The 20,213-nt window shown below is 47.3% G+C and overlaps 2 protein-coding genes across 5 annotated transcripts; one reads left to right on the forward strand and one right to left on the reverse strand.

Annotated features, from left to right (window-relative positions):
* Positions 1-12: 12 nt before the first annotated feature.
* On the reverse strand, positions 13-6,867 carry kmt5aa (lysine methyltransferase 5Aa). The gene is made up of 8 exons (XM_058063214.1): positions 6,197-6,867; positions 5,051-5,947; positions 4,275-4,428; positions 3,188-3,434; positions 3,030-3,117; positions 2,905-2,964; positions 1,722-1,912; positions 13-1,642 (listed from the first exon to the last, which is right to left on the reverse strand). Exons 2-8 carry the CDS (start codon positions 5,057-5,059, stop codon positions 1,432-1,434), a joined length of 960 nt encoding a protein of 319 aa, XP_057919197.1. The 5' UTR covers positions 5,060-5,947; positions 6,197-6,867; the 3' UTR covers positions 13-1,431.
* On the forward strand, positions 6,261-19,999 carry sbno1 (strawberry notch homolog 1 (Drosophila)). Of its 4 annotated transcripts, none has more exons than XM_058063024.1 (33): positions 6,261-6,615; positions 8,490-8,609; positions 9,619-9,717; positions 9,795-10,025; positions 10,101-10,233; positions 10,698-10,798; positions 10,880-10,979; positions 11,049-11,209; positions 11,682-11,815; positions 11,885-11,975; positions 12,038-12,199; positions 12,282-12,417; positions 12,490-12,595; positions 12,662-12,815; positions 13,217-13,399; positions 13,465-13,562; positions 13,643-13,794; positions 13,873-14,082; positions 14,160-14,336; positions 15,034-15,203; positions 15,312-15,443; positions 15,523-15,658; positions 15,758-15,870; positions 16,258-16,329; positions 16,401-16,500; positions 16,567-16,641; positions 16,719-16,865; positions 16,935-17,029; positions 17,106-17,192; positions 17,606-17,743; positions 17,809-17,885; positions 17,977-18,170; positions 18,886-19,999. In XM_058063024.1, the coding sequence occupies exons 2-33, from the start codon at positions 8,490-8,492 to the stop codon at positions 19,026-19,028; spliced, it is 4,227 nt and encodes a 1,408-aa protein (XP_057919007.1). In that variant the 5' UTR covers positions 6,261-6,615; the 3' UTR covers positions 19,029-19,999. The 4 variants fall into 4 exon arrangements, with proteins under 4 accessions (XP_057919007.1, XP_057919026.1, XP_057919034.1 ...); XM_058063043.1 differs by having other exon boundaries at positions 9,798-10,025; XM_058063051.1 differs by having other exon boundaries at positions 9,798-10,025; positions 10,883-10,979.
* The last annotated feature ends 214 nt before the right edge of the window (positions 20,000-20,213 follow it).

Raw genomic sequence — 20,213 nt, forward strand, 5'->3', positions numbered from 1 at the left:
TATATATATATATATATATATTAGGGCGCATCAAAAAACACTATTATTGAATTTTGATATGGCTGGGTACTAAAAGTGTTCCAATATATGTAGAAACAACATATACAAAATATTTTTCCAATACATGATTACTTAGGGGTGCCACCATACATCTGTTTTTGTGGAATAAAGTGGTGAACAGTTCAATGGTCACCATGGAGATTTGAGGTGATCTTTATGTTTTTGTTGGTATTTATACTCCTAGTACATATTACTAGCAAATTTGTGGTTTTGTCTTTGTAATTTGAATGATTTGTAGTCATATTTATAGGTATTTAGTGCTCATTGCCTCTACTGTAGCTAACATTAGCTAGCTACAGTTTGCTAATGACAGTTAGCTAATAGCTGAGCAAGCATAACGTCAACAACAGTAATATAGTATTGCTATAGTATTGCTGATGCCTCATATTTATTGAGAGTAGTACTGTAGTCCTACATAATCTGATATACACTTGTCCATTTATTATTTTAGGCACTGTAACCCTATAGAAAATGATGCTGTATACAAGTTCATTGTACTCAACATTTCCAGGTCAACTTTTTGGCAATTGCACATTAGAAATTGCACATTTTCTGAAATTTTACAAAAGTTTATGTGTGAGGTGGCACCCCTAAATCTCAATGGATTTCCTCAAAACTTTGCAAATGACATTTTTATGTTCAGGGCGGCACGGCGGTCGAGTGGTTAGCGCGCAGACCTCACAGCTAAGAGACCAGGGTTCAATTCCACCCTCAGCCATCTCTGTGGGGAGTTTGCATGTTCTCCCCGTGCATGTGTGGGTTTTCTCCAGGTACTCCGGTTTCCTCCCACATTCCAAAAACATGCTAGGTTAATTGGCCTCTCCAAATTGCGACCCTCGTGAGGAAAAGCGGTAGAAAATGAATTTTTATGTTCATTAGAAAAAAATGGAATGCCAGCCAAATTGATATTATGAATTTCAAATTTCCCATTCAAATTTGATGCACCCTAACGTATATCATTTTCATGTCATGTATGTTTATTGTATTTCAGATTTATATTTCATGTTTCTACAACTTATAATTGTTTCACATATTTATAACCATTTGATATTTCATATTATTTCACAATTGACTAAATGGGAAATTGAACATAAACATAGCTTGTGTTTTGTCTGCTCGCCTAGCGTCCATGATGCTGATCCATTTACCGTAGTCCTAACTACTGGCGTACAAAAGAGGAGGTGATCTTTAGTGGAGTCAATGAATGATTAGAGTTGGTAAAAAAGGAAAGCAGGAAGTGTGGGTGTAAAAATGAGAGAGAGAAAGAGTCCTCCACCTGTGATATAAATAAAAGATGGTGTCATCAAGTTCTCCAAGTCCTGCCCCTTCCTAGTTGTACCACAGCGTAGAAGGCGTTAGCGTGCGCTGCAGTCAGTGTTTGAGCCACGGGTAGGCATCAAGTGACGCCTTGCTGCGGTCGCCGTAGTCGTACAGGAGCTCCTCGCCCTCGGCGATGTCCCGCGACGCCACCAGGATGAGGTGCGGCACGCCGTCAATGTCGTGGAGTTTGGTCTGGCAGTTGCCGTTCTTGCTGTGGTTGATCAGCCGGCCTAGTCGCTCTGTCTCTTTGGTGGCGTCCACGCTGCGGGCGGGAAGGAGGAGTTTCACATGGTCATGTGACCAAGAGAAGAGAAAAGTGGCAAAGGGGGTAGTGCCTTTACCAGTAGGCTTTGCAGAGATACTGGAAGTAGTACATGTAGCAGCCCGTTTCCGGGTTCTGAGCGTATTCCGCCTCGCGCTTTTTGGCGTCCGTCATCTCCAGGAGGTCGCCATGGTACTCCACCACGTACTCGCCTTTACGGAAGCAACGTGCGGCAAACACGGCTCTGCCCTTTCCCTCGATGTGCTGCATCTTTAACACACATGCACACATGTCATTAGTCATTAACAGCTGTGGCTGTGGGCAACCTCCTGCTGTAGTTTCTTCTATTAGAGCAGGGGTCTCAAACACGCGGCCCGCCGGCCAAATGTGGCCCACAGGACACTAGTTTGAGGCCCCCGCCTTGATATGAAAGTTTAATGTTAGTGCGGCCCATGCAAGTTTGATATGGATGCTTGTATGGTATCATGTACCCAGAAAAAATTATTACGTTTGATTAATGTTCATGTTAAAGGTTAAATAACTGTTAATAGTTATCCTCCCTATCCGTGTGGAAGTGGTAAGTTTTTGGCTATTTAAGTTTAAAGGAAATAACTTGAAGGCTACCGTTTAGGTCGCTAGCTCTCGAGTTTGCGAGTTAGCATGTGTCTCAAGACCCTGCAGTTGCGCAATATGTTGTAAATAAAAAAAAGAGTATAAATGTGACTATAGTCGTGTTTTGTCATGTCTACAGGGCTCTAATAATGCTTTGTTAATTTTAATCTAAAAAAATAATTTGTCTACCCACCAACTATATGTGGTTTCTTAAGTTTTTATTATTTGCTGTTTTATTATTATATTTATTTATTACTGATTGATTGATTTTCTTTATTCTTGATTTGTTTATTTACTTTTCATCTTATTTTGTGTAGAAAAATAAAAATTAAGATATTTGAGAACAGTGGAATTTTTTATCAGAGCTTTTCTTGTAGAAAATCATAACAAAAGCACAGTTTATTCATTTTTCTGTTTTCCAAAGCAAAGTTTTTTTGAATTTTTTTGTTTTTAATAAATGCGTTTTTTTTTTTTTGAAAACCTGATGCGGCCCAGTCTCACTGAGACCCGAGCTCCAGTGGCCCCCAAATAAATTGAGTTTGAGACCCCTGTATTAGAGGATGAGATGAATCGTATCTGACCTGGGCACACAAGGTACCATGTGAGCGTCTAATTATTGATGATAGAAGGCGTGAGGTCACCATCCATACCTGCATTCCTTCTTCTATTCCGTTGGTGATGAGATGGTCTATGAGCTGCTTCTCTTCACACTGCACACAGACTGGAGTTTAACAACAACTCCAATGTCGGGATGGCTCACGATGCCGAACCATACCTTCAGTTCCGTTTTACTTTTACGTGAGCTCCGTCTTATTGGAAAGAAGTCTGTAACTTTGCGGTTCTGGGAGTTCTTCCCACAGGCGCTGTACGGGAGGAATGGGAAACGGATGACAAAGCACTGAATCGATATCGGGAGTAAAAATGCATGCGTACGTTGTCTTGGGCTTGAGCCTGTCAGGGGCTGTCCTTGCTTGGCGGCGGCGGCAGCGAGCGGTACTTGGGTTGCTACGGTGCAGAGGAGCGGGAGGTCTGCCAGGCGCGAGCTGTCGGGGGCGCTCTGCGGGAAGCCGGAGGTGCTTTTTCATAGCACCATGGAGCTGCAGAGGGGATGTACATTCTTCTGACCAGCAGGGGGAGCACTGGCCTTCTAACTTGGACTCCAAGCCATTTGCTCTCCAGCCTGTTGAAGGGATATCAAAGTAGTTCATTCATTCATTTTCTACCGCTTTTTTCCTCACGAGGGTCGCTGGGGTTGCTGGAGCCTATCCCAGCTGTCTTGGGGCGAGAGGCGGGGTACACCCTGGACTGGTGGCCAGCCAATCACAGGGCACATATAGACAAACAACCATTCACAGTCACATTCATACCTATGGACAATTTGGAGTCACCAATTAACCTAGCATGTTTTTGGAATGTGGGAGGAAACCGGAGTACCCGGAGAAAACCCACGCTTGCACGGGGAGAACATGCAAACTCCACACAGAGATGGCAGAGGGTGGAATTGAACCCTGGTCTCCTAGCTGTGAGGTCTGCGCGCTAACCACTCGACCGCCGTGCTGCCCCATCAAAGTAGTTAACATAATAATAATAATTATAATATATTATATTATAAATATATAATTATAATAGCTGACAAGCTCATGTTTCTCTACACACCTCATTTGGCTGGACGATTAGCTCAGAGCTTCAGGTTACACTGCCTTTCTGTACCTCTTTCCTCCCATTTAAACAATATACACACTATTTTCACTCTTATATTGGGTTTGCAACACAACTCCCTGTGGCTTGAAGGCTTTTTAACAATATCATGATGTTTGACAAAGAATGGAGTCAGGTTCCAAAGCCAGTTAAGTTATCATGTGAGTAACTATCACACTTTGAAAGTGTTGTGCTGGACTTTGTGTGCCAACATTCTAATATTTCTCTACCAGTCAGGATCAGGAGGCCGGACAATTCGCTCAGAGCTTCCTGATTTAATACTCTGGAGTTGAGGTTCAAGCCAAATTATATATAAAACCACCTTCCTGCCGCTGGATGTCGTCCTGGGAGCACGGTGGAGAACGTCTCCCCTCCTGCCGCAACACATTGACAGTGTTGTCATTGTTGTCCTGAACCGGGGGTGAGGACACAGTGCAGCTAGAAACTATGACATGGTGTTTACTGCATACCACTTCCTGTAAAAGACAGAGAAGACCAACAAAGCCAGCTGTGAATGGGATCCATGCCGGACATACGCAAACTTAAAATGTAACTGATTTTATAATTCTTTTTATTGCATACCACTTCCTGTAAAAGACAGACACGACCAACAAGCCAGCTTTGAATGGGATCCATGCCGGGCATACGCAAACTTGTATGGAACTCATTTTATAATTCTTTCAACAAATACATAACATGTGGAGCTCAGAGTGGGTGGAGCCTGGGGTAGCGGGCCACGCCCACTCAGAGTTCCATTTAAACCAAACCACTAATAGGCCTAATGCGACAAACAAACCACCCAGGAGGAAGAAAACCCCTTAAAGTGAAACTACAATGGCGTTAATCGGATATTCTTGGGTTTCAAATCAAGTTAGGGCTGATTGTAGCTAAGCGTAAGAAGTTAGCTTACATGGATGAGTAGCTCATGTTAGCTTGACAACGAGGATGCTGCCCTTCAAATCGCTTCCGAACCAATTAAAGCCCCACTTCTGGCGGTCAAATTAAACGACAAAGTCACATATAAGCACCACTAAGTCGCTTATGATACATTTCTTTCAGTTCACTTGCGAGTTGAAGCAGCAATAAAAGCAACCTTACCCCGTTCATGTCCGACTTGTTCCAAAGGCTCCACGCTTAGCCCTGGTCCTCGTCCCGTCCCTTCGAGGACAAAAAACCCTCAAAAGAAAAGCCAGCTCCGACTCAAGTAATGCTCCTCGTCACACGGCAGAACCCCGCAAACAACCCGCTTGTGCCCACGGTCTTCCTGCCGTGTTCAAACTGTCGGCAGCTCAACCAAGCGGCATCCACTGCTACTACTTGTCAGCCATTTTTCTTCATGTAGACGACGAGGGGGAAATACCACCCCCTTCAGGCCACTAGCGGTATTACAATATTTTTTTCTTCATCGTTCCAAACCAAAGCTATTCAGCTGTGTCATGTTGAATTTATCTGTTATTTTATTTTGTATAGAACACTTTAATTGAACTCGCCACTCTGAAGTCAGACACTGGCAGGGTTTGGCATCGTTTGAGCGATTCTGTTTCTGATTCCGATTCGTCCTTTTGATTCGGCGTCCTCATTACTCTTGAGTCAGATTATTTTCCAGGAAAAGTCATTAAAGTTTGCATGGTTTCAGTGTGGGTGCTAGGTGAATCGTGTTCGTGGTGCACCCTCTTTTGCATGATACGATGCCGTTGCAAATGTTGCACAGCGGCAACCCTTCCTTTTCCTTGCAGAATTTCAACCAATCTTTCATCGTCGCACACTGTCCGTGGTGGAAATGGGTGAACTTAAACACTTCCTGTCGCTTGTATCTGTTGGTGTTATGGAGCCATTTTTTTCCGGTGGGTGGGCTGGTTCATCATGAAAAGCAGGAATCGAAAATTTAAACAATAGACGATCCCGGGAGTCCCGGTTCCCAGATGCTGAGTGCTCAGCCTTAGTCAGCAGCCACCAGTTGAAGACCTCTGCATTAGCTGGTCACACCAGTGCCAACTAGCGCCACAATAATTAAAAGAATAATAATTAAAAGAAAGTATTTCTACACTTGCTAAGACAAAATGACTCATTAATGGCGCTGGTATGCCTAATGACTTATGTGTGTTTATTATTTAGCTTGCAGTGCTATAAAATGTACTGCATCATACTGACGCAGAGGTATATTACCTTATATGTATCACATCAATATTTGTACTGTACGTAAGTATCAATAAGTTCTAGTATGTATTTAAACAAGAGCACCACCTGCTATTCCAGTCACAAAGCTGAGGCGGAAGTAGAACAAGCGAAGAAGAAGCGTCCCGTGACATCACTTCCGCTTATGGGATGGCTACGGTCACGTGACGCGGCGCTACCTCGTTGACTAGTGCGATGTTTGTCGTTTGCGCCAAACGCATCAAAGGGGCCCAGTTTCTCCTTTATGCTGACGTTTTGTCGTATGAGGGCGGCCTGTGGAGCCTCGAACGGCCGCTTTCGCCGTCACCGATCGGAGACTTGCTCTTCTTCACGACGACAACAGCGGCAGCTCGCGGCCTAGACGTCACGTGACTGGCATGCGGCTGAGCTGTTGATAAAAAAAAGATGGCGTGAGCGCGGCGGAGCGGACAGGACAACCGAAGCGAAGTGCTGCGCGGCGCCCAGACTGCGACCCTCTTAGCTGCCAAGTAAGTCCACCTCTGAGTCCACGTCACTTTCAAACCCACGCGGTCACCAAAAGACAACATTTGAGACCGTCTGGACGACAAAGGCGTAGAGTTGTTCTTTTTAAGAAGCTGCGTTCGCCATCTGCCGCTGCTAGCTGGCAGTCGTTAGCTAGCAACAGCAATGACACAAGTCGCGACACCGCGACGACGAGGGAGCAAAATCAACAAACCGAGCCGCGCTGAAGTGACCCTTCATTGGGGAAGAGAAGCGGGCGATCGCGGCCGTCACCCACACACCCGCTCTGGTTATTTGATGGTTTCATCCGAACACTAACGTCATTAGTTACCTAACATGTCAAGCTGGTTGTGGGTAGCTAACCCAATGCATTTCGACTAGCTGTTTGTGTGCCGCAAACAAAGGCTAATGCGATCAGAGTTGATGCATGAAAACACTTGAGATAAAACACACTGTGCTTGAATATAACTGATTTTTACGATACTGTGCTTTTTTTGTATGCGACTGACATTGCAACGGCGAGGCAAGTCACCCTGTTTACCACGGTTGCTAGCACACTTGAGAGCTATTGTGACATTTGTGACGCCGAATAGCCGGGCAACTTGGCTCGGGTTGTGTCGCACGACACGAGTTACTTTCATTTACTTCACACTTCCCACCTCGCGTCTTGTGTAAATGTGAAAGTGCAACTAGCTTGCTTACTAGCTTACTTACTAGCTAGCTTACCAGCTAGCTTACTAGCTTGGGAGAGCTGTGTCACCATGATCCAGGCTTGCTAGTTTGAGGTGGACACCCCCCGACAAGAATTGCACACAGTGAACCAAAAGGTTGTATTTGTGGACTTTGCGGACACGAAAGGTTTATGATTAAACATGTGCTGTTAGCCGCCAGCAGCGTCGTTGTCAGGGGAAGCCGGAAGTGCGACATACCCCAGCAGGACGGTGCAGACACGTGCCTTGTTTTGGGTCACTTTGAAGCGTGACCCGACCTCCTACGCTGTTAGTTTACCCTTGTCGATAAAGCATCGCAGCTTCTCCATAAATAGGCAGCATCGCAGCAATATCTGGTCATAGTTGCATTGAAATAGGTCAAAATGCTGTTTTCTGTGTTATTGCGAGGCTTGACACACACGTTAGCCTGTCTTTTATCCCACGTGTCCGACACCTGCATCATCAATTCAACTTTTGATGGACCATAAATGGGCCATTTCAAATGTCTAGACACTTGATGCTTGCCTGCTTAAACGTTCCACGCAGCGCTCAACATTTCACCTTCTTTGCCATTTTGCTTTTCTTCTTCTTGCGTTTGCATTATTATGGGGGAGTAATTTTATTTCTACAGTGTGCCGCAACAAGCGACAGGCCTCAAATGGCCCTTGAGCCGCAGTTTAGACATTAAAAGATCTCGGAGGTTAGAATGTGGCACTAGGATGATGATAAATAAAGGAATCGCACATTAAATTAAAATAATGTATAATCAATACATTGCCACGTGCTTGTCTGTTTTCCTCCAAACCGACAGGAGGGTTCACTCTGTGCATTGCTGTCAGAACGTTGGTCCCTTTGTTTCATAGAACAAGGGCACAAACGGAGTGAGCCCTTTTGTCAGTCATACAGTCTGTTTCAGAGCATCTCTTGCATTGCTTCAGGAATAAAGTACTTTTTTTTCGAGAAAAATTGAAATTATGAGGAAACAAATTTGCAGGAACTTAGTAATAGGTTGCAACATTTCAGCAATTAAGTAGGATTTTTTTAAAGATGTAAATAATTGTAATTATTGTATTCTTATGATATAACAAAGTAATTCTAGTGATTGTAGTGATATCATGCGACACTGCAGAGTAATGTGTGTGAATGGCATGTATGTGTTTGTCTTGCAGATGGATCCTGGACAGGATTTACTCCTGGCTGCTCTTAGTGAGAGCGGCATTTGCCCCACAGATATTGGACTGTTTGACGTCGATTCTCAGGATGTCGCACAGCCCTCCACTGCTCAGCAAGTAAGATTGTCATCCTGCTTCAATGCTTTTATTTGTACCGAATCAATGAGGAGCAACGCGAGCGCTGGAGCATGTAGGACCCTATGAAATCTGTTTGAGTTTTTCCCAAATTCTGTGTTTTACCTTTGTTTTTACCACTTAACTTTGCTAGCATAGAGTGTGTGCGGACAATATCCATTAATTAAATGCAAACTTATTGATGCTATACATCAGTGGCCAATTTAGGCCAGCAATTGAGAAACGGATGCATCCTGTTTAGCCTTTCTAATGGGATGTCAGCCTCTTCACACGTTGCTACTAAATTATCAACAAACTAATACCCATGCTTATCATGAAGGAAGATGTAGTTGTTCCAATGGCAGTGTTGACCGATTTTTAAGATTTTTAATGACACCATGTGGCAAACACCGCAAGTGTGTTGTCTGTCGAATGTCTGTTGACAGTTAAGACGAGAATAAACGTGGTGGGTTGCAAATAGTGTCCACACCGTGTTGGATATTTGCATCCAGACGGCAAGGGATCACTGGGTAAAAAGGATGTAATACACAAGGCACACCTGGGTGTGGCACTGTAAACAGACACACAGATGGAACCGGTGACACACATGCGCATAAGTCCGTCATCTTCCGCTTTCCAAGGCTGACCTGTGACGAAGTGGAACTACTACTACCAGTCATTTCGGAGAAAAAGACACAATATCGCGAGACTGTCCACTGGGGGTGACTCGTGTCAGTGGAAATATTCAGATATGATGTCGGCTTGTCATCAAAGCTCACTTCTGGTCACTGGACTTCGTCTGAAAGCCGTCGGTCGAAAAAAACTATCTCTGTAGTGGAGTTCTGTCAGTGTTTCAGGTCACCATTTGGGCAAGCTGATTTTGAGAGGTGTTGGGTTAGTGTTTGTGATGAGATTCTGCCATGGAACATTTCCTCCTCCTGTACGTGTTGGTTGGTTAGCCAGTGGTTGGAGAAGGTGTACCTGATCAGTCTTTGAATGCTTTGCCTTTCAGTCCATCTCAATCAATGCCCTGGATGTTGGCTTGGGCTCCGAGTCCGGGGAAGTCGCTCCAACTCAATCTCCGTCTCCAGTCCCTATCGTGACTATCAGGGTGAGGGCTACACGTGACGTCCGTCATTAATAGAGGCCTTTTTCTTCTATACTCAAAGCAGCTCTTTTATTTAACAGCAGCACAAACCTCAGCCATCGACCACCACCTTTGTCTTAAACCAGCTCAATCAGCTGCCGTCGCTGGGAGCCACCGTGACCAAGCCGTCGGCCGCCAACCCCGTCAAACACACCATAACCGTCACCAAGGTGGTCCACGTCGCCAACTCGGCCCGGCGCACCATCTCCACGCCGTCCTGCACAGTCAACCCCCCCTCAGCGTCCACAGCCGTGCCTTCAAACCACGATCAGGTGAGGAAGCCCAGCGATGCCGTGACGCGGCACGCCCTTGAGCGTCCCTTTCATATATGCGCCCTTGCATCCCAGATCCAGTTGAAAGACCTCCTCAGGACGGGCGGTATCAAGAGCTCGGGCCTGAAGGGCAACAGTCTGGTGGAGCTCATGAAGCTGAAGCCACCACCTGATATTGCCCCCCCAGTCGCAACTGCCACCGGGCCCAGTAAGTTGAAGTCGGTTTGTGTGTCTGTAGCCTTTAAAAAAGCGATGGTTTGAGTGGCTTTAAGTGAGGCAGTTTGATTTCTTTTCCTCATGTCTGGTGCCCAAGAACAGGCTCTCACGGCACATCATTCAAACATTAAAACGTCATTTTTTTCTGTTTTTAAATATATATATACATTTTGTTGTGTTGTTTTATCGCTTCACTGTAGGTTTTATGCTTTCTTTGTAGCACTTTGAGATTTCTGTAATGTAAAGTGCACTATAAATAAAATGTATTATTATTAAAAAGGCACTATTGCACACCAGAGGACTTTCATGATGTAAAATGGAGTTAGAAATGAGATAACAGCATTTATACCTCTGCCAAGGACAAAGCACAAGTATCTATCCGCTCCTTGAAAAGGTTCAAGTGAATTTTCCAAAGGTTTAAGCAGAACTGACCCATCCCGCCTGTTTGTGCCTCAGGTGAGATGAACAACGGCATCAAGAAGGAAAACCTCATCAAAGATGGCGTCCGAGCCTGGAATAACGAGGACATAAAGATGCACGCTTTCCCACATTCCCTGGTGAGTGTGTTCAGCGGGAAAGATGTCTCTTTAGAAGAAAAACAAGCAGACATTTTCACCACGTTTGCTGCTCCCGCCCAGCAGAAAGCTCCGGGGATGAAGGAGGAGGACGAGCCCGAGGAGGAGGAGGAAGAAGAGTTGGGTCACGCCGAAACGTACGCAGAGTACATGCCAATGAAGTGTAAGTACACCCACTTGTAGTACCACCCCGGGCCCAGCAGAGGACTTGACCGAGCCACCTGTGTCGCAGTGAAAGTGGGCTTGCGGCATCCCGACCCGGTGGTGGAGACCAGCTCCCTGTCCAGCGTCAGCCCGCCAGAAGTGTGGTACCGACTGTCCATCCCAGAAGAAGTCATCGACCGCGGGTGCCTGTCTGCTCTGCAGCTGGAAGCCATCACGTACGCTGCCCAGGTGAGCGCCTGGCACACCCTTGGAAATGTTTCCTTTTAAGGAAATCACACTTTATGTGGCACATTTATTCTTCTCTGCCTTCTAAAAAATATACAAACGGCTAGAAGAGGCAGCTATTGAATGCACGTCCTGGGACCCCCCTATTCCACCTATAAAGCCTTCTGAAAAGAGCTCCACCAAGGTTTTGTGGGTTTCTATCCATGCTGTGAGCATGAAGTAAAAGTTACATTGATGAGAACATGCCATACTTGGAGCCTCTTTGGCGCTTTTGGGTGGAATAGGCTTGAATAGGTGCATCCCATTCAGTGCATTCTTAGCTGCTGCCTCTTTGTATGTCGTTATATCTTTAGGACGTGCAGAGAAGAGGTACGCATGTTCATGCCTCACGTAAGGATTGTGGATGATGGGCAAAGTTCCAAAACCTTTCCTTGAGCGTGCCGGACTTGATAAAAGTGTTCATTTGCCACCACAGCAACACGAGACGTTCCTGCCGAGCGGCGACCGAGCGGCCTACTTGATTGGAGACGGCGCCGGCGTGGGGAAAGGCCGAACCATCGCAGGGATCATCTATGAGAATTACCTGTTGGGCAGGAAGAGATCGCTTTGGTGAGGCTGATGTTGACAAATTAGTAAGTTCTCAGCCTCGGTCCCATTTTTAAACTACCCTCTGTGCAGGTTCAGTGTTTCCAACGACTTGAAGTATGACGCAGAGCGGGACCTCAGGGACATCGGAGCCAAGAACATCCAGGTCCACTCACTGAACAAGGTAAAATTTTCCATTGGGAAAATCCTGCCCCTTCAATGTGTAAATCCATGTCTTCTTTTCAGTTCAAGTATGGCAAAATCTCCTCCAAACACAACGGCAGCGTGAAGAAAGGTGTCATCTTTGCCACCTACTCCTCCTTGATCGGAGAGAGCCAGTCAGGAGGGAAGTACAAGACCAGATTTGAGCAGCTGCTCCACTGGTGCGGGGAGGACTTTGATGGCGTTGTATCCCTTCACAGAGCTTTTCACCTCAGTCAATAAAGACTTTTTTTTATGCATGACGCTTCCTTAACCATAATGTCCTCAGATCGTCTATGACGAGTGTCACAAAGCTAAGAATGTGTGTCCCATTGGATCTTCCAAACCCACAAAAACCGGACTGGCGGTGTTGGAGCTACAAAACAAACTCCCCAAGGCTAGAGTTGTGTACGCTAGTGCGACAGGTGAGGAGATTGTGATTGTTCATTCGGCTCCTGAGCCGAGCCCGCTGAGATGATTGCACATTGTCTAACCAGGTGCCTCTGAGCCAAGGAACATGGCCTACATGAACCGTTTAGGCATCTGGGGACACAAGACGCCCTTCAGGGAGTTTGGCAACTTCATCCAAGCGGTGGAGCGCAGGTGAGAATGCGATTGAAACACTCGCTAAACACACGGCTAAAAAAAAAAACAACCAAAAACTTCCAGGGGCGTAGGTGCCATGGAGATCGTGGCCATGGACATGAAGCTGAGGGGAATGTACATCGCCCGGCAGCTGAGCTTTACAGGCGTAACGTTTAAGATCGACGAGGTGCCCCTGACGCAACAGTATATCAGCATGTACAACAACTCTGTCAGGCTGGTGAGTACTTCATCCCCTGGGTGTCTTACATGGTCATGCCTAGGGTTCGGCATTGCCAACTGGGACCGGCAGTCCCATTCTAGAAGCAAAGTTTGGTTTAACAAAATAAAGAGTGGACGCAGTGACCCCACCACATTCATGGAGGAGAAATAACTTGACGTCTGTCTCGTGCCAAAGTAAGCCAGAGTCAGGATGTTGTCTTACTCCATGTGGCATTTTGTGAATGAAGTTGATTCACATTTTAGCTAAAGTCAAGACTTCCTCTCAATCCATCTTCAAAGTGCTACATCCTTTTAAAAACCAAGCTTAGGGTTCAAATTCAAATTGAAACGATGCCCAACCCTATCCACGCCTCTCTTCGCTGAAGCATCAGTCGGACTAAAACACATCTTCCTGCCTAGTGGGTGAGTGCGCGTGAGAAGTTCCAGCAGGCGGCAAGCCTCATGGAGGCCGAGCAGCGCATGAAGAAGTCCATGTGGGGCCAGTTCTGGTCGGCCCACCAGAGGTTCTTCAAGTACCTCTGCATTGCCTCCAAGGTGCGCAGGGTGGTCCAGCTAGCCAGAGAGGAGGTGCAGAACGGGAAGGTGAGATGCGCTCCTGCCACTGAGCACCTCCTAATGAGGAACACTGACGTCTTGTTCCCCCTCAGTGCGTGGTGATTGGCCTGCAGTCCACCGGAGAAGCAAGAACACTGGAGGCCTTGGAGGAAGGAGGCGGAGAGCTTAACGACTTTGTGTCAACTGCAAAGTAGGGTTTCTGTCGGGCACTTTACAAATGGAGAAGAAAATAGAGGAACATATGCACTGATGAAGTTACTGATGTTGCAGAGGTGTGCTGCAGTCGCTGGTGGAGAAGCACTTCCCAGCCCCAGACAGACAGAAGCTTTACAGCCTGCTGGGCATCGACCTCTCGGCAAAGAAGACGTCATCTCCCAATGATGCTGCAGCTCAGTCCCAACAGAAGGGCAAGAAAAGAAAAGGTAGCGGAATAAGTGCCAAGCTGCGGTGAAGTGTGCCGATGGTGTGCTGGTGTTGATATCACTGCTCATCTCTTTCAGGCCCAGAGTTAAAGAAGCAGCAGAAGAAGAAGCCTCGCAAACATGGCGGCCTGTCCGGCACCAGCTCAGATGAGAGCCAGTCGGAGGAGTCTGATAAAGACTTGGGCAGAGACGGCGACAGCGACGACAGCTTTAAGTCGGTCAGCTCGGCCGACGAGGACGACGACTTCAACCCCTTCAGGGATGAGTCTGACGACGAGGACGAAGATGGTGAGACTGTGGGTGGGGGAAGGATTATCGGGGAGCATGCATGCACATAAATGCCACCTTGACCGCCTCTTCTTCAGACCCGTGGCTTGTCAGAAAGGAGCCCAAGAAGAGCAAAGAGAAGAAGAAGAAGAAAAAGAGAAGGAAGAGCATCGACCCAGATTCCATTCAAAGTGCCTTGTTGGCGTCTGGATTAGGCTCCACCCGACCTGCTTTCACCGCCCCTGTGTCGCTGCCTGCCAGCACGCCTTCTACTGGTAAACACAGGATCTTTTATCTATTTGAGGCCTAAAAGCAAATATTTGAATCATAATCAGCATAATCATAATAGGTCATAATAGCAGAACAGTTGCAAACATCATGTCATTGAAGGTTTATTTTCCAGCATCCTTATACATGCCAATTCAGCCTGCCGTCATAATAAAGGCATGCTTGCATTATTCATTCATTCATTCATTCATTTTCTACCGCTTTTTCCTCACGAGGGTCGTGGGGGTGCTGGAGCCTATCCCAGCTGTCTTCGGGCGAGAGGCGGGGTACACCCTGGACTGGTCGCCAGCCAATCACAGGGCACATATAGACAAACAACCATTCACACTCACATTCATACCTATGGACAATTTAGAGTCGCCAATTAACCTAGCATGTTTTTGGAATGTGGGAGGAAATCGGAGTACCCGGAGAAAACCCACGCATGTACGGGGAGAACATAGAAATTCCACACAGAGATGGTCGAGGGTGGAATTGAACCCTGGTCTCCTAGCTGTGAGGTCTGCGAGCTAACCACTCGACCGCCGTGCCGCCCATGCTTGCATTAATTACACAAAAAAATGTCATGTCATTCATGGAATTAATGACTTGGCGCCTTTTGGTGTTGTGGACTTGAGTAAAAGCTGGTTCCCAGGTCGGGACTATGCTTTTAAGGATGTCTAATTGTGCTCGCCCGCCTCTCAGTCAAACCAGAGACGGAAGACGTCTGCCTGACCAGCGAGGATGCAGTGGAGCACGCACAGAAGATGAAGAGGGAACTTCTGGACAAGCTGGAGGAGCTCGCCGAGGAGCTCCCACCCAACACACTGGACGAGCTCATTGATGAGCTGGGGGGGCCTGAGAATGTGGCAGAGGTAGAACCCTGTGGATGGTCTGGATTTGTAGTAGACCCAACAATATTGTAGCACAAGAAGGACGTTCTGCACCTATTTCTGATGATGCTCTTCTGCCCACCTTTCCAGATGACTGGCCGTAAAGGTCGCGTGGTCAGCAACGACGACGGAAGCATCACCTACGAGTCGCGCTCCGAGCTGGATGTCCCCGTGGAGATCCTCAACCTGACGGAGAAGCAAAGGTTCATGGATGGGGAGAAGGTAAAGCGGCCTGCAGCTTCATGTATTCTGACAGTACCTGGCGCCATTGTAATCTCACCTGCCATGTTCCCCCACCCAGCACATTGCCATCATATCCGAGGCCGCCAGCTCAGGCATCTCGCTGCAGGCCGATCGCAGGGTAAAGAACCAGCGGCGCAGGGTTCACATGACACTGGAGCTGCCGTGGAGCGCAGACCGAGCCATTCAGCAGTTCGGTTGGTCCACTTCAACCTCAACCCAATCCCGACCTCCTCCAGTGCTTGCTGTCGTTGATGGACACTAACACCTTTGTTTCCTGTCATGTGACAACACAGGTAGAACCCACAGGTCCAATCAGGTCACGGCTCCTGAGTATGTCTTCCTCATATCAGAACTCGCCGGAGAGCAGAGATTTGCTTCTATTGTTGCCAAAAGATTAGAAAGTCTTGTAAGTGAATAACATGTAATTTCATGTCTGGAATGATCTTCTACATTGTTCCACGTATGAAAGCCGTGAGTTCATGGCGCCAATCACAATGTGACAGGATGTTTCCAATTCTACTAATACCGTGAACATCCAGCAGCAACACAACACTTTGGCATGACTACTATTGGAATGAGCCAAGTGGACCATCCACTTCCACAAGACTTTATTTACTCTGCTTTAGCTGAGAGGTGTCTCTTCCAGAAACTATTAATGTAACTATACTATTAATGTACCATTGGCTTGGAGATGTAACAATGTGGTAGATGATTCCAAGCAGTATGTAGGTTACAAGGTGATGCGTGGAGGTCGGACTGATGATGATGATGTGTGTGTGTGTGTGTGTGGCAGGGGGCGCTCACTCACGGAGACAGAAGAGCAACGGAGACGCGAGATCTCAGCAGGTTCAACTTTGACAACAAAGTAAGCACGCGTCACGCCTGTCCCACTTTTCCACTCGGTGTGACTAAATGTGTACCTGCGTCTGGTCGCAGTACGGCAGGAACGCTCTGGAAATCGTGATGAAGTCGATAGTGAGGCTGGACACGCCGCTGGTTTCTCCTCCTGCTGATTTCAAAGGAGATTTCTTCAGAGGTACAAGGAGAGCAGAGTGATGTGTGGATGTGTGAGAGGCTGTTCATGGTGATGTTTGCTGTGTAGACATTCAGAGGGGCCTGGTAGGTGTGGGCCTCATCAACGTGGAGGACAGATACAACACGCTGTCACTGGACAAAGGTGACCTTGCCCACTGGAAAACATCCATCTTTCAACCTTTCAAATGCATTAGTCCTAGTGGTTTTGTCGCCACGCAGACTACAACAACATTGGCAAGTTCCTCAACCGCATCCTGGGCATGGAGGTCCACCAGCAGAATGCTCTGTTCCAGTACTTCTCAGACACGCTGGCGGCCGTCATCCAGGAAGCCAAGAGGAATGGAAGATACGACATGGGCATTCTGGGTATTTACTTCATCTGTCCTACTGTGGACGTAAGCACAATCCGTCTCATCCCGCCTGTGCTTGATTCAGACCTGGGCTCTGGTGATGAGAAGGTCAAGAAGATGGACTGCAAGAAGTTCCTGACACCGGGCTATACCGCGTCTGGACATGTTGAACTCTTCACGGTATCTTTTTCTCCGTCCGCTCCCTTTCTTTTCCTTGGTCAAATATCTGCTGACGTAGCGTTGGTGTGCATCTCAGGTGAGTGTGGAGCGGGGGATGTCCTGGGAGGAAGCGACGCATGCCTGGGCCGATCAGAACGGACCAGATGACGGCTTCTATGTGCAGGTAGGGCGGGGTCTCAACCCCGGCCTGACTTCCTGTCTGCGCCATCGGAACACATTTACAGCCACACATACTTTATGTCAGCTATATTGGGTAAAAGGAATATAAATGTGACTATAGGGCTGTTATCTCATGTCTGGAGGGCTCTAATCATGTGAACAGATTTTTTTCTGCTCTTATCTACCTACTTTGCATCAATTGATTGAGTCATTTAAGCGCCATACATGAGGGATTACTGCAATGGTACAGCTGCTGCCTTTTGAGTTGTGCATGTGCAGCAATCGTGGGTAACCTATTCCTAATTGGTTTTGGAGCACCTGAGGGCCCCCTAAAAGATGCCCAGAGGGATACATTGTGCTGGTTTACGACGGCTAATACCAAGCAGTATTGTCACAGTCGTACTGTATCACTTTCAGACGAGGAACAACAAGAAGACGGCCATCTTGGTCAAGGAGGTGAACACCAAGAAGAGGCTGTTCCTGGTCTACCGGCCCAACACGGGCAGGCAGCTCAAGCTGGAGACCTACAACGACCTCAAGAAGAAGTTTAAGAAGGTTACTTTGGGCTGGGTGGGTGTGCTGAGTGCGTGTGTGCTGATTGGCTCGGTGTTCCTCTTCAGGTCTTGTCAGAAGATGCCAAGCAGCACTGGAATGAGCAGTACACCTCATCAGCTGAGATCTGCTCCCACGCCTTCTGGTAAGTGGACCCCCCTCCATCTCCTGAGCCTTCTCCACTCCAGCCTGCATGACCGCTGCTTGCCGTGTCCCACCCCCACCCCCACCCACAGGAGGGGAAACTGCAAGAAGGCAGCGGTGGGGCTCCAGTGCGAGATCGGTCTCCGCTGTCGGACGTACTACGTCCTGTGCGGCTCGGTGCTCAGCGTGTGGAACGAGCTGGAGGAGGTGCTCACCCCCGTCAGCGGAACCAACGTCAAGGTGCAGATCGTCCGCCTCAGGACTGAAGATGGTCAGAGGATTGTTGGTGAGTCGCAGCCTTGGCCACACTTGACGCCTTTTCCAGAAGGTTCTAACATCTCCAAACTTCACGTCCCAAAAAATAACATTATTTAATTTGCTTTTTTTTTCCTCATTACAATATAATTTATTATATATTTTTAATTTTTTAAGTTCTGGCCGTTTCCCGCCATGTGCAACTGGACCTTAATTCCATCATGATAGACCCTCGCCCCAAAAAATGACAGCTTGGTTTCTCCTAATATTAGAACTTGGAAAAAGTAGATACTAAAATGACATTTTTCTTCCTAATATTATCTCATTACATTCTTCATATTTCAACCTTTTTCTTCCCAAATGATTTTTCTGTTGCGTTTTGGATATGATGTCTTTGGAGTGTGCCGTGGGCCAATCAAACTGCTCCAGGCTGCCAGTGGTGGCAGGGCTCCATGTTGGACACACGCTTCCAACATATCATCTTCCCACCCGGCTGGGGTGACGGCAGGGGTGCAATACAATCACCCACACAGCAGGCGTGGGGGTAAAAAAGCGCAAATAACACAAAGGTAGCATGCACAGGTGTAGGAGGCCGTGGTCACAGGGTCTGTGCACTCACCGGCTTGGGGCGGGAAGGTGGGAGTAGAGGCATCGGCAAGACCACATCCTTTTCATTTGTCAGTACGTGGAAAAGGTTTGGACGCCGTCACTGTTGTCACTAACATCAGGTGGTCTCACCTCCACAGGACTGATCATCCCGGCCAACTGCGTGTCTCCTTTGATGCACAAGCTGTCCACGTCAGACCAGTTCCAGCAGCTGGCCGTGGTGGAGCAGCAGAAGAGGCAGCAGTTGCACCCCCAGAGTCTCAGTCACACACCCAACACATAGCGTCGTTCACGGGCCTCCAAATCACCCCCCCCCCCCCCCCCCCCCCCCGTCCTGACGGGATGGGATGTCTGCACCCCCCCATGGGTCTGTGGAGAGGCGCGGGAAGCGGATGAGCCAGTTCAGGGTTGTTGTTGTTGGCTTTTGTTTTCCTTTTTTTTTCCCCCCAACTCGGACACTCATAATCACCTCTCACCTCAGACGGGTGATGTTTTTTTTGTCCTCTGACATTCAGAGTGGAACGATTGAACTTGACGCTGCAGTTTGACCCGCCCTCCCCCTCGCCCTGCCTTTGAATTCACTGCTCTGGGTTAGAAGCCAGTCACCGTGGCGGCTGGATAGCTGTCACATGTTTCAGCGCATCCAAGCCCCTTTTTTGTGTTTGCACACCTGGTAAATCATCTAATTTCAGCATCAGTCTCCTACTCGACACACAAGCATCAGAAGAACCCCGCCCATGGCTTTGTGTGTCCTGCAAGTAAACACCAAGCCCCCCCACCCCCTCGTTGCCTCTCCCTTCCGCTCATGAAAACACTTTATTTGTGCTGCCATTTCCCATCTGACAAGTGTGACTGACACCTTGTACCAGACGTGAGCCGGGAACTGTGCATGAGTCTCTTCTGTACTTCTCAGGTGCGGTGCATGACCCATAACTCACCTCATTCCATGTCATGACACTACAAGTGCATCTTGCACGTCCATCTGTCAGCCGACGGTACATGTCCTGGCTTTTGTGTGGCGGCACACGCAAAACATTGCAAAGGCTCATGTTTTTCTAGACTTTGAAAAGAAAGTGTCGCATCACAGTATTTCTATGCAGCATCTACTTCTTAGTTGTGCTGACCTCATGAGATGATGCTTCAATTTGGAGATAAAGCTGCAGAATGTTGATGAAAAATCATTTTTGCAGACAAGGTGACCTGTACATGAATGAGTGCAGCGCTCAATAAAGCTTACTTGTACTTCCTTTCAAATATTGTGTGTCTTTTGTTTGACTCTTAATAGAGCATATTTAGTGTAAATAATGATTGTAAAGGCGCCCAGGCGGTCAACTATGGCAAAAGAAGCCAGACCTCCTGTACTTTAATTCTCTAAATAAATGAGTAAAAGTGTATTTAATATTGTATCCCTGCTTCTAACATGACTAATTAACGTCAAGACTCTGCCAAAGTGACTTGAAATGTAGTG

This window comes from Doryrhamphus excisus, chromosome 2, assembly GCF_030265055.1.
Source record: "Doryrhamphus excisus isolate RoL2022-K1 chromosome 2, RoL_Dexc_1.0, whole genome shotgun sequence".
NCBI lineage: Eukaryota > Metazoa > Chordata > Actinopteri > Syngnathiformes > Syngnathidae > Doryrhamphus > Doryrhamphus excisus.